Source organism: Coturnix japonica, chromosome Z (assembly GCF_054131305.1).
Source record: "Coturnix japonica strain WE chromosome Z, WE-NBRP24, whole genome shotgun sequence".
Taxonomy (NCBI): domain Eukaryota; kingdom Metazoa; phylum Chordata; class Aves; order Galliformes; family Phasianidae; genus Coturnix; species Coturnix japonica.
This window is the reverse complement of record NC_140702.1, coordinates 67,492,875-67,504,672: the sequence shown is the minus strand read 5'-3', so window position 1 is coordinate 67,504,672 and position 11,798 is coordinate 67,492,875. Positions and strand designations below refer to the sequence as shown.

The window sequence follows — 11,798 nt, the reverse complement described above, 5'->3', positions numbered from 1 at the left end:
GCTGGACCCATAGGCAACATTGCAGCCTAGTTTGAAACGCATTGGGCTTTTGCCAAGGCCTCAATGGGATTTGGAGTTGGCCATTAACACTCCTCCTCATTCCCTGCACAGCTCTCAGTGTATTTTTGAGTGCTGCCTGGTGTGTAGTTTGGCATCATCCCATGATCAGCAGGGTCCAACTCACACTAAGCTGGGACCCTGAGCAGTGCATGCTCCATGCAGCTGGGGAACCTCACTCACCTTTAGTGGACATGGCTCCAGATTTTGGGAAGTTGCAAAATAACCCAACAAAAACCCCACCCAAACCCCCCAGCTGCCAGGAAGGACTCCTGCATTACTGGGAATCTGCTGGAAGCTGGATTCAGCCTGTCACAGGGCTCCAGCTTCACTCCCCATAGGTGAGCATCAGTCTGGTGCATGGATACTGTGTACACCCAAGGGAGAAGGCAAAGGAAAAGCACCGAGAAAAGTATTTTTATTGCAAAAGCCCCCCTCATTTGAGCCATATGTGTTGTCTGTTGCTTGTGATGTCTGGGTGGCACAAAGCAGGCTCTGGCTCATACAGTAAGGCATTGGGAGAGGAGGAAAAACATTATTTGGGGTGAAGGGCTGGCGTGATGCAAAGCAGGCTCTTAATGACTTTCACAGGTCTGTTTCTGGTGCTCACACAGCCACAAACATCCACTCTGGCCCCTCTGCCCTGATAGAGTGGTGTGGGAAGGGGACCTGGGGACAGCAGGGACAGACAGAGTGACCTCCTGGGGCACATGCTGGAAGCAGTAAGCAGCCTCCTCTTCTACATCACCTGCACACAGACCACAGGTCTTCTGTATCATCATGGACCAGCAACACCCCAGGCTCCTCCCCTGACGCTTGCACTAGAGGACACCTTTTGAAGGCAATCAATCAGCAGGAATAAGGACACCATTCTGGTGTGATGCAGCAACAGGACCCAGGGCAGGTGGTTCATGATCCATCCCAGCCTGTGCTGAGGGAGAGGGCACTTTCAGCCCCATCTAAGCAGAATGCTGTCAGCTTATCGCTTCTAAACATCCATCAAAGCTTCAGAACACAAGCAGTGAATATATTAAATAAACCCACAGCCTCAACTCTAATTTCAATGAAGCCTGGGGTGAAAAAAAGCCCCAGATCTACCACCGCTCCCACCCACTTGGAATGGACAGACAAGTTAAACTTTGTTTTGTTTTCCAAAGTTTTTTATCAATCAAGGCAATTCAAGTTACAGCTCTGTTTTCATAACAATTAGAATTAGAAAAGTGGTTAAAAATGATCCCACCAGCACTGCAGTCCAACTCAGGAAAGCGTGTGAAATCCAACCACTCACTAAAGCTGACACACAACAAAACAAGCTTCAAAACCCAATCCCATGGGCATCACGCTGACCTGCTGCTCATCACCACCTGCTAGTGCTGACTGAACCAATCCCCAACACCTGTTTTGAGGCTTTTCCTTGGCTGAGTTAACCTGGTTTTGGACAGTGACCCAGTGTGTAACCCAGAGAAACCTCCCTGGGTATCGGTTCCCAAAGTGTCCGTGCACAGAGAGCTTGTGATCTGCAAAGTCTTATGGATGCTCAACCTGCACTGCAGCATAGTGTTAGAAACAGTGGTTTTGGTAAAAGGTTTGATGGAGAGAGCATCCCGGAGCTTATGAGATAGCTTGAGGGAGCATTGCTGAGCCTGTCCCCAAAATGGCTTGGTGCCATGGACCCAGAGAGTGACAGTCAGATGAGCCCTTGCTCCTAGGTTTCATCCCTGCCCTCCTCCCAGCTTCCCCCTCCTCCTAGCTGGAGCACTGAATGGCCATGACCATTTCTGACCTAACCACATTTAGAAAAATAAGGTTACTCTATAATCTTACTCATTTACAACTAGTTAATAAACACCTTTGACAACAGAACTCTTTCTTTCAAAGGACAGTGTGTCTAATGGAGATTTTCCCTCCTGACAGAGCCCTGTTGAATTTTGCTGCTTCCCTGGCACAAAGCTGCGAGGGTGCAGCCACACACAGGACTTTAAGATCCCACACCTCACAGGAATGACCCAGTCTGCCACCACTACCTGTGCAGTCCAGCTGCAGCACCAGCTTCTGCCTCCTTTGGCAGCTGGCACCTGACTCCCCTGAGCTGAGGGATGGAAGCAGAAGACACAAGTTCTTTCCATCTACTCTCACGCAAAGTATGATGGATTTTACTGACTTCTAAGAGGGGATCAAGGCACTCACACAGTTTCTGCCATCATTTTCACAGCAAAGGGATTCTACTAGGAAGGCACACACTTGTCAGAGTGTGTTTGTAGCGTGGAAAACCAGTGCTACTTGTACTGGGGACAGAGAGCAAACCTGAGCCCTCCACAGCTAAAAGCCACAAGAAACAGGCTTAGGGACTGAGCCTGGGACTTGTCTGTGCTCCTGCTGGACTTCAGAACTCCTTTAAGTCTTATTTTGAGGCCAAAACACCAAATTACACAGAGCAGATCCAGTCAGACATCAGGTTGGTTCCAAAGAGGCACAGATTCACAAAATGGCTGAGGTTGGAAGGGACCTCTGGAGCCCTTCAAGCAGGGGTCACCTGAAGCAGGTTGCCCAGGACCATGTGCAGACAGCTTCTGAAGATCTCCAAGGACAGCATCCTTCACACCAAACATTCTCACTTCCTTCCTAATGACAAAAACACTTTTGATATTTCCCCAAACGCCTGAGTTTCCACTTGAGGACACTATCACAACCCATAGGTGCATCTCCTTTTCTTCCTCCTGCAAACCCAGAGGCAGTTGGCCATTGAGAAATACCATCACTGGTATCCAGCTCTACCCAAAAAGCTGCTCCATCTCCCTGGGTGGTGGACTCATGCCTGGATGCAATCCCGTAAGAAGACCTGCAGCTGCTGTGCTTTCCTTGTCCTTTTCCCTCCCAGACAATGTGGCTCAGTTCTGAGCAGGCATATTAAAAATGAATGGGCTGAGAGATGCCAGTAGTCAGGGCACAGCAGGGAAAGTCCTGCCTCAGGGAGCAAGACCGTCAAACTGCAGACCTGCTTGTGGTTGCTTACAGTGGAGACTGCCTGTATCTCTATATGCACATATCCCTAAAGAAAACCAAACGGGAAAGCTGGGAAAGCATCCTGAAAAAGGAGGAGGCAGAAATGCTGAGAAAATCCCAAGTAGACAACAGAAGGAACCTGAGCCAAAGTCTTGCCCATCCTAGTGCTGGGGACTGCGGGCACAGGAAGACGTCACCCCATGTGCCATCCAGAAACCTCCAACAACAAGCCCAAAAGCTGATGAAGTCACCTCCATCTTCATGAGAGAGAGAAGGGCTGCTTCAGAAAAGCTCTACAGAGCATAATCATTTCTCAAACTCTAGCCCGAGACGGAGAGGGATATTAGCTTAATTTCATGCTACATGAGAACATTTCCTTGTGTGCAGTGAAAACACCCTCTGGCACAAAACCATCAATGCAAAAGCTGGTGCTTTTCACCCACCAGCAAGCTGGCTAGCAGCAAACATTACATCCATGACTCGTGCCGCGTGCAAGAACCTGCTGTTCCCAGGGAAGCGGCACACAGACCCTCAGAGATCAGCTTTGCTTCAGGCAGTCCTGCCAGCAACGAACCTGAAAGCCAATCTGTCCTTAAAAAAGATAAAAAGAATACCTGTTACTGTCCTGTAACAAAGCAGGACCATGATGCGTTAAGATTGATTGGGCACACTGGTATGAACAGTGATGCTACAGAAAGGCAGTGTTGACACCTGAAGTGAAACACACAGGAAAAGCCTTGCAGCAGCATCAGATGGGTGAGGAGGTGGGATGCAAGCAATATGTCGTCTGTTCAACTGAAATAACTGCATGTCATGTGAGTAACCTGGCCTGCCTGGTACCTGAGAAAATGGGCAGGTGTTAGTCCACTGCCATGCTATGGGGAGGGAAATAAATCTGTATATATATCTCTATATAATCTAGTCTCTTTGCTGCTCTTAAAAAGTCTTTTTAAATATACTTGCCATATTAGAAAATTTAAGGCAGGCTGTGCTGTAGCAACCCTCCCACATCATACACCCCCAAGCCAATGCTGGGTGCTCCCGTAGGACAAGAAATGCTCCCACAAGGCACTAACAAACCTCACCTCTTAAAATCCTATGGAATAAAAAAGGTATTAGGTTTGACTGCATGACAACTCCGTCTTCACATATAAAGAGACAATTCTGCCTACTACAACCCAACTGCAGCCTCCCACCAGCCTCAAATAAAATAAAAAAAACACCCAACAAATAGACCATCTTCCTCCAAAAACAATAAAAAATCCCCAAGGAGAACGAAGTCTATTTAATACGCTTCTGCAATCCAAGTCCAGGATGAAATGTGCAATTAGAACTATTATTTGTTAAAAAACTTGTAGCGTAAGGCATGGTTTCCCAAAGCAGATGGAGGAGCCCGTTAGGAAACCCAGAGGAAATAGGCGACTTCATCCAGGTCGACGGGGTAGTCGGTGAGCAGCACTGGTGTCTTCTCAAAGAGCTCCCCCTTGTAGCTGCGCCATTTGCCCGCCGGCAGGTAGACGTCACGCTCCTGCTTGCCCATCTCCAGCACGGGAGCCACCATGAGGGTGTCCCCAATGAGGAACTGCGAGTCGATGCGGTGCGTGGCCTCATCGCGGGGCGAGATCCACCAGATGGGCCGGATGATGGGGTCTCCCGTATCGGTCACCTCCCCGGCCAGCTCCAGCAGCAGCGGGGCCACCAGCGACTCATGGAGCTCTGTGAACTTCTGTGCAATCTCCACCACCTCCTTGTCATAGAGCCATGGTGGGATGGCAAATTGCATGGAGGGCATGAAGGCTGACAGCTCCAGCCAACGGATGTACAGCTCCCGGTCCGGGATCTCAACGGCTCCGTCCGTCTTATTGGGGAGGAAGTTTCCTCCAATCATGTCAGCAGATATAAAGGGGTAGCCCAGCATGCTGATGGTGAGTACTGTGGGGATGAGGGACTTGAGGCCAAGCTCATAGCCCCACACAGAGTCACGGTCAATGATGCGGAAGAAGCAGGAGATGTTCTGTGACTGGTAGCCCACCCGTACCTCGGCCAGCTCGTAGAAGGGGATGGCCATCTCGGTGTAACGCCGGGACCAGATGCTGGGGTCAGAGAGAGGCCGGAAAGTGCTGAACTGCTTGGGCAGGTAGCTGGTCTCACCTGCATCGAATTTGAAGGAGGAGATGCCGTACTTGTGACGGAGCTGGCGCAGGTGACTCTGGAACCAGTCCCGGGCTGCTGGGTTGGTAAAGTCCAGGATGGCCCCAATGCCATTCCACCACTCCACCATGGCAGGCAGCCGCCCTGAGGGCTCCTTGATGAAGAGCTGACGCTCAATACCCACACCAAAATTGGAGGAATTATAGTTTATGAAAGGGTGTGTCCACAGAGTGACTTTAAACCCATCTTCCCTTAGTTTTGCAAACATCTCAGTTACATTGGGGAACTTGACGGGGTCAAAGTCAAAGTCCCCGTACGCCTGTGTGTACATGTCATCAATCTCAATGTGGCTGCAGTTGAAACGGTATTTCTTAATCTTTTCAGCAAATCGTAAGAGTTTATCCTGATCTATATCATTTTTGTAGAGGGCCCACGTGGACCAGATGGGGTAGCGGAAGGCGTTCTCAGCAGGGATCTTGGAGGGCTTGTTGAAGTACCTGCGCACCATGTACTTGTGGATGGAGGTGACGTCGGAGCCCACGCACACCCGGTAGCTCAGCTCGGGGAAGGGCTGCTGCCCCGGCGGGGGCTTGTAGGGAGAGTCCTTGTAGCGGGCCTGGAAGAAGAGGGAGCGCTCGGTGGCGTTGAAGCCCAGGTGGAAGGGCACTGAGTCATTGATCTTGATGGCCGCCGCCTTGGAGGAGAGCCAGTAGCGCTCCAGGATGCCCCCAAAGCTGTCGCGGAAAGAGTAGACATCGCTGGTGACATAGGGCACGGGCTCCTGGTAGCCCGCCAGGCGGATGGGCCAGTGCTGGGTGCTCATCTCTGAGCCCCCGTACCAGTGGGCGTCCTCCCAGAACATGGTGTGCTCCACTGCAGGGCCGGCCGCCAGCTCCTCCCAGCGCACGCGGTAGCACATCACTGTGTCCTTGGGCTTCACCGTCTGGATGAAGAAGTTGAGCGGCCCCCGGTGCGACCGCGTGCAGCTCAGGATCTCGCCCTCCTTGGAGCATGACTCCAGGTCCAGGCTCCCCGAGCGGAACGCCAGGCGGAACACCACCTCCCCGTGCTGGTTCCTGATGACGAAGCCATCCGCTCGCAGGTCCATCAGCTCCGTCTTGAGCCGCTCCGCCTTCCGCAGGGACACCGTGTAGTAGCACCAGGCCACCACCGCAGCAATGAACAGGATGAGGCCCAGTGTGACAGCCCCCAGCATGGGCCTCAGCTCCTTGGATGGCTTCTGCTTCACCGGTGTGAAGTTTTCAGGCAGGAAAGTGTACATGGTGCTTGTTTTCTCTATCACTTCTTGCAGAGGAGTGGGAAGAGAGTTGTCTTTGCAGCCAGGCTGGGATTCTCAGGAGAAGAAAACAGAGAGTTCCCACCTCCACCGAGACCCAGTGCACATGTCTCTGAAAAAGAAGAGGATAAATATAGTCTGGGAAGAACCTCTGAAGCAAGGGATCACTTGTCACCTGCTTTCTGTCTCAGTTTCAGCTGCTCTCTTTGCCCCCCACACTGCCAGCTGGGATGTGCTGCATGCGGAGTGGAATCTACGGCCCCAAAACACCCTGCACATGACATGCCATGATCCCAGCCTGAAACACCCAAGCAGTATGAGCCTAAGCTTTTTGGCTGCAGCCCGCTCCCCCCTACATGGCCCCAAGGAGGAGGCTGCTCAGAGAGCCAAGAGCTGAGTGGCTTTCCCTGTGCTCTGACCAGCCAAGCACTGTGCTGTGGGTTCAGAGTCAAAAAGTGAAGCAAGGACACGGAAAGTGAGGAGCAAAACCAGGCAAAGAAGGAGCTGGGGTGGAGCGGAGCCACGGCGCTTCTGGTGCATGCCCTGAGCCCCATGATGCTGGGCTGTCTTGGGGGCTTGGCACAGGCAAGAGCAGGACTAAACACCTCTCCAGGCCACCCCAGGACTAGCAGCAGGGCAGCCCAGCTCCTTATCTTCCTGGGGATGTAGCAAGTGGGGGAAAACAAGGACCTGAAGATCTCCCAAGCCCTCTTTTCCAAGCAGGGACACTCAGGTGTGAGCCTGAACAGTCAGGCTGTGGAACCTGAGAATGGGCTTTACAACATGCACAGCACTCAGTATAAGCAGCTAGGGCAGATATTGCAGTTGGGGACCTTTTATTGCAAGAAGGAAGATCAGAGAGTAGGTTGCCAGGCAGAGGCGCAGAGACAAAGTACAACACAGACACAGGTTGTTTGGGGCAGGAGCAGCAACAAGGGAGGGATGGGATGCAGCTGCACAGTACGAGTGCTAGAGTGGCCACACCAACCTTCCACTGGGTGCCTGTGACTTTCCAGGCTGCCAGACACTTTAAATAGGATTACAGCAGCATTAGGAAGCGATTAGCAAGAGTGGGTGGTAGGTTGAGCTAAATGACCTGTCCCACAGCCAAGTCCCATTGAGCCGTTGCACAGACAGGAGCAGCTCTGGTCACCCTGCCCGTGTCACCCTGGGCAAGATGCTGCCTGCAGGAGGGGATGGGGCTGCGTCCCCCAGCACATGTGATGCACATCCAGCTGAGCCCAGCCACCAGAAAATGAGGCAAAAGAGAAATGGGGCAATAGAGCTCTTGGTATGAGATCCTGCACTGGCATTAAACCATACTCCTACATCAGCACCTCTTGGTGTTAGGGTTAAACAAAACCAACAGAGCTGAGCAATGTCATGGGGACACTGTGGTGCCCAACCTGGAGCTGCTTCCCATCTCCACCAGCTTGGGCATCCACAGCAGGCAGGAGGTTGCTGCCAGAACCAAACAACACATGGGGCCGATGCAAGTATCTGTGTGCTTCTGGACCTATAAGTGGGTGGGCATACCCCAAACAAGTTCCCTTCCTCCCTGCACTGGGGAGTTCTGGGATGCCAGTGACAGAGCTACTGCTATCAGAGGCAAGGCCGTGCCTTGTTTGGGAGCTGTCTTGGGACTGGGAGGCTTGAGAGGAGAAAAGAAAATGCATCCAGCCAGAGAGCAAAAATGATAAATTATTTGGGGAAAAGGATTTTTGGAAGCTGTCACGTTTCCTGAGAGAGGAAATAAATGGCTTTTTCTTTCCTGGGTCTCTTCTGGGGTTTTGTGCTCCAGAAATGGCTGATCCTGCCGCTCTCTTCCTCATCTCCACTTAAAACTGAGAGCAATAAAGCAGCCCCCTGCTCCAGGGGCTCTCCGGATTGTCATCACCCTCTCAGGAGGTTCGTTTATTATTTATGAACCACTTTGAATCTGCTCTATTTTTAGGCCGTTTCTTTTCCCCCCTCCATGGGTTGGTATTTGTGACGTGCATGGAGGAACCAGCACCGCTGCTGCCACTCGGGAGCAATGCAATGCAGTTTGTAGGAGAGGTTTTACACCCAATCTGCCTTGCAGTGGTTTGCAATCCTGGTGTCCAAGACAGTAGATGCAACCCAGTCTGTGGGTCCAGCCTGTCCATGGGTCTGGGGCACTGAAATGGGGATAAGGAGAGCAGTGCAGGGACAGCTGGCAATGGTACAGCATCGCTGTCTGACTCAGGGAGCCAGAATGCCTCCCTGCTTGCAGGATAGTAGCAAAGCCAACACAACAGCTGAGCCAGCCTCTGCGGCTTGGCTCAGGCAGCCCTCCATGCAGGCAGCCCACCGTCCTGCACTGTCCCACTGCAGAGGATGGCAACCTGCACACGCTATCAGTAGGCAGCACCCAAAAGTGCTGTGTGGCACCATGAAAAGATGCTCAGACCCCAATGAACAGCTGTAACTCAGCACCCATCAGCATCATCTCTGGCATCAAATGTTTATGGTGGGTGCAAATTATGCGCAGCCAAAATGGCTGAGAAATGAGTTTGCAGCCTTGGGACAGCAGAACTGTGCCAGGTAGAGCCTCACTCTGTGCCTGGCCCTGCACCTCCTGGGCTTTGTTAACAGAATGTGCGGCTCTCCAGCCTGTGATTAGTCCCAGAGCAAAGTCTTCCAAGCTCCCCTAAGATAAAGCCTGCCACCTCGCATGCAGAGAGCTGCCTGTACACGCAAAGCCTCTTTCAACATATTTTGGAATGCAACCTTGTTATTTTGCTCCAAGATGACATTGCTGTGACCTCCAGCTCCTCTAAAAAAAGAAAACAGGCAGGGAGGACGGCAAAGACGAGCAGCGTGGTCACAGCTTGCTGCGATGAAGCCTCCCAGCTGAACCAAAACAAAGCTTTTTCTTTCCCATTCCATGGAAACAGCCAGTTACCGTGCCTTGATCAGAGATGAAAGCACAGCATTCAAGCAGGACACACTCCATAGATTAAAAATAAAAATCCCTTTTTTGATCAGTTCTATTTTTACTGGTACAGCCACTGAATGTGGGCTGTGAGACCCACAGCACCATTAACCCTGGCACCTTCGTAATGAGGTCATTTGTTTAAAAATGGTCACCATCATCAAACCAGTCCCCATTGCCCCAAATCGTCAGCTCTGCACTGTGCTGGCACCAAGTCTGGGTCAACCTGCACTGATTTCCCAGGCCCAAATGCCAGGAATCTACATCCAAAGGGTGCAAGGTGCCACCACCTCCACAAACACCTGGCAGGTGTTGAGCAGATAGAACACCACAGTCTACACCACCAGGCATTTCCTTAAAAGAGCAGCAAATTAGGGTAGCAAAAAGGAAAATTACTTCTGCAAAGCGCCTACAGGGGAAAAACTGCCACTGAATGCATGGAGCCATCACCTTGCTAAAGGGTCTTAGAAGTCTACAAGCTGCAAATCTGAAAGTGGCTGGGATGAGCAAACCCTTCTGCATGTTTAGTTTATCAAACACTTGGGTGAAATTGCTGTCCCATCTGATGGGAGATAGAGGGACTCGTGGTGGGGGCATGGCTGCTCCATAGACACCATGCTCCTCACAGTGGCATCAGAGGCTTTCAAGAAGCAGAAAGGAAAAAATAATAAAATAAAATAAAATCCAGCTCCAAAATTAAAACTAAAACGACAAACAAAAAATCCAAACAAACATTATTTTTGTTGTTTTCCCCCTAAAGTCTAAACACAGCCATGATTCAGCACTATAACAATGCTGCCTCAAGCAAAAGGAAACAACCAACCCCTCTGCTGCTGGTCGCACCAGGCACGAGGATAAACCCCAAAGTGTGAGTACGGAGCTCACCAGCAAGGGCAGAAATGCTGCCAGGACATCACATGGTCTGCAGAAATGGGCTGCAACGTCCCCTCTGCTGAACCTTGAACACTTCACCTGTACTGCAGGAACTGGCACCCAACAGCTCAGTTATGCTCCTTAAAGCCGCCTGTATCAAGTGATGCTCTGAACCTAATTAAACACCTCAGGGGTGTTTGACCAGGTCTGCAGCACAAAAAAAGCCCCACAGTGAGTTAACCCTAGCAGATGTCTGAATATTTAATACATCTGGCAGTTCCCTCTTCACAACATCCCCTTTCTTTGCTCTTTGCCGTGTGCTAATTGGTAAATGAAGTTTTAATAGGCTGGTTTTAGCTGCACGCGCAGCACAGCCAGCTCACACCTAAACCACACCTACTCACAGTGCCCGAACCTCTCCGAGATGCTGAACTTGCAGGCCCACCATGCGAGGGAACGGAGAACTGAACAAACCCATCCCCAAAAGCCTCCAAGGTACCAATGCAAACAGCGATGCCTCACAAAGCGGCCGTGGGTCCGTGACACCAAGCGCTGTGTGTCTCCCGGGTCAGCCCTCAGCAGGACCGAGGCCCATTTTCCCCCCAGAGCCCATTTCAGCCTCCCAAGCAGCTCCACGACCTCGAGGCTCCGTCCCAACCCGTGCTGAGGACGCATCCCGTTCCGCCCCGCTGTGAGCAAACGTCAGCACGGCAGCAGCCGAAACCCGAGCCCACCGCAGCACCCAACCGCTACGATGCGATACGGGGGAGGAAACGGGAACCCCTGGCACAGCCTCTGCAATTTTCCAGCCTTCGGGTCGCCCTGCTGGTGACACGGCACGGGAACGCCCGCCCTCCAGCCCCGCACCAGCCAGAAAGGGGAAGCAGAGGGATGGCTGCGGGCACCGCTGCTGGCACCTGCCGGGGGAGGGAGGCAGGGCAGGAGGGCAGGGCAGGAGGGCAGGGCTGTCCCTGAGCCCACCGAGGACACCCCCGCCCCACCCGGGCACCCCCCGCGCCATCCGCAGCCCGCAGCCCGCACACTTACACGCAGCCCCCGGCCATGGCAGCGCTCCCCGCAGCTGCACTACCGCCTCCCGCCGCGGTTCCGGGGCTGGGCAGAACCGGAGGGTCCGCCCCGGCCCGCCCTGCCCTGCCCCCGGCCCGCCCCGCTGCCCCGGCCCGCCCCGAGCTCGGTGCCGGCGGTGCTGGAGGTGCCGGGGCTGCGGCTCGGGGCGACGCGGCTCTTCGTTCAGCGGACACCTTCGTGAATTACTCGCCTTCATCGGACGTCGCTCGCAGCCCCTTCTCTCTTGTTGAGCCCCTCGCTGGGGGATCTCAGCCCTGTGCCTGCATCACTTGTCAAAAGAAAGTGTGCCCGGAGTCCAGGGATGGGTGGCTGCTTCTATTTCTGGAGGTGTCACTGCGCCCCGAAAGCTCTTCTTGAGTGCTTTGCTTTGCA

The 11,798-nt window shown here is 52.7% G+C and overlaps 1 protein-coding gene across 3 annotated transcripts; it reads right to left on the bottom strand.

The window, feature by feature from the left end:
- Positions 1-1,195: 1,195 nt before the first annotated feature.
- Positions 1,196-11,486, bottom strand: MYORG (myogenesis regulating glycosidase). 3 transcript variants are annotated; one of them, XM_085529775.1, is made up of 2 exons: positions 11,385-11,486; positions 1,196-6,620 (listed from the first exon to the last, which is right to left on the bottom strand). In XM_085529775.1, the coding sequence occupies exon 2, from the start codon at positions 6,491-6,493 to the stop codon at positions 4,457-4,459; it is 2,037 nt and encodes a 678-aa protein (XP_085385901.1). In that variant the 5' UTR covers positions 6,494-6,620; positions 11,385-11,486; the 3' UTR covers positions 1,196-4,456. The 3 variants fall into 3 exon arrangements, with proteins under 3 accessions (XP_085385901.1, XP_015703908.2, XP_015703906.2); XM_015848422.3 differs by lacking the exon at positions 11,385-11,486 and adding an exon at positions 10,860-11,000; XM_015848420.3 differs by lacking the exon at positions 11,385-11,486 and adding an exon at positions 10,742-10,882.
- Between the last annotated feature and the right edge of the window lie 312 nt (positions 11,487-11,798).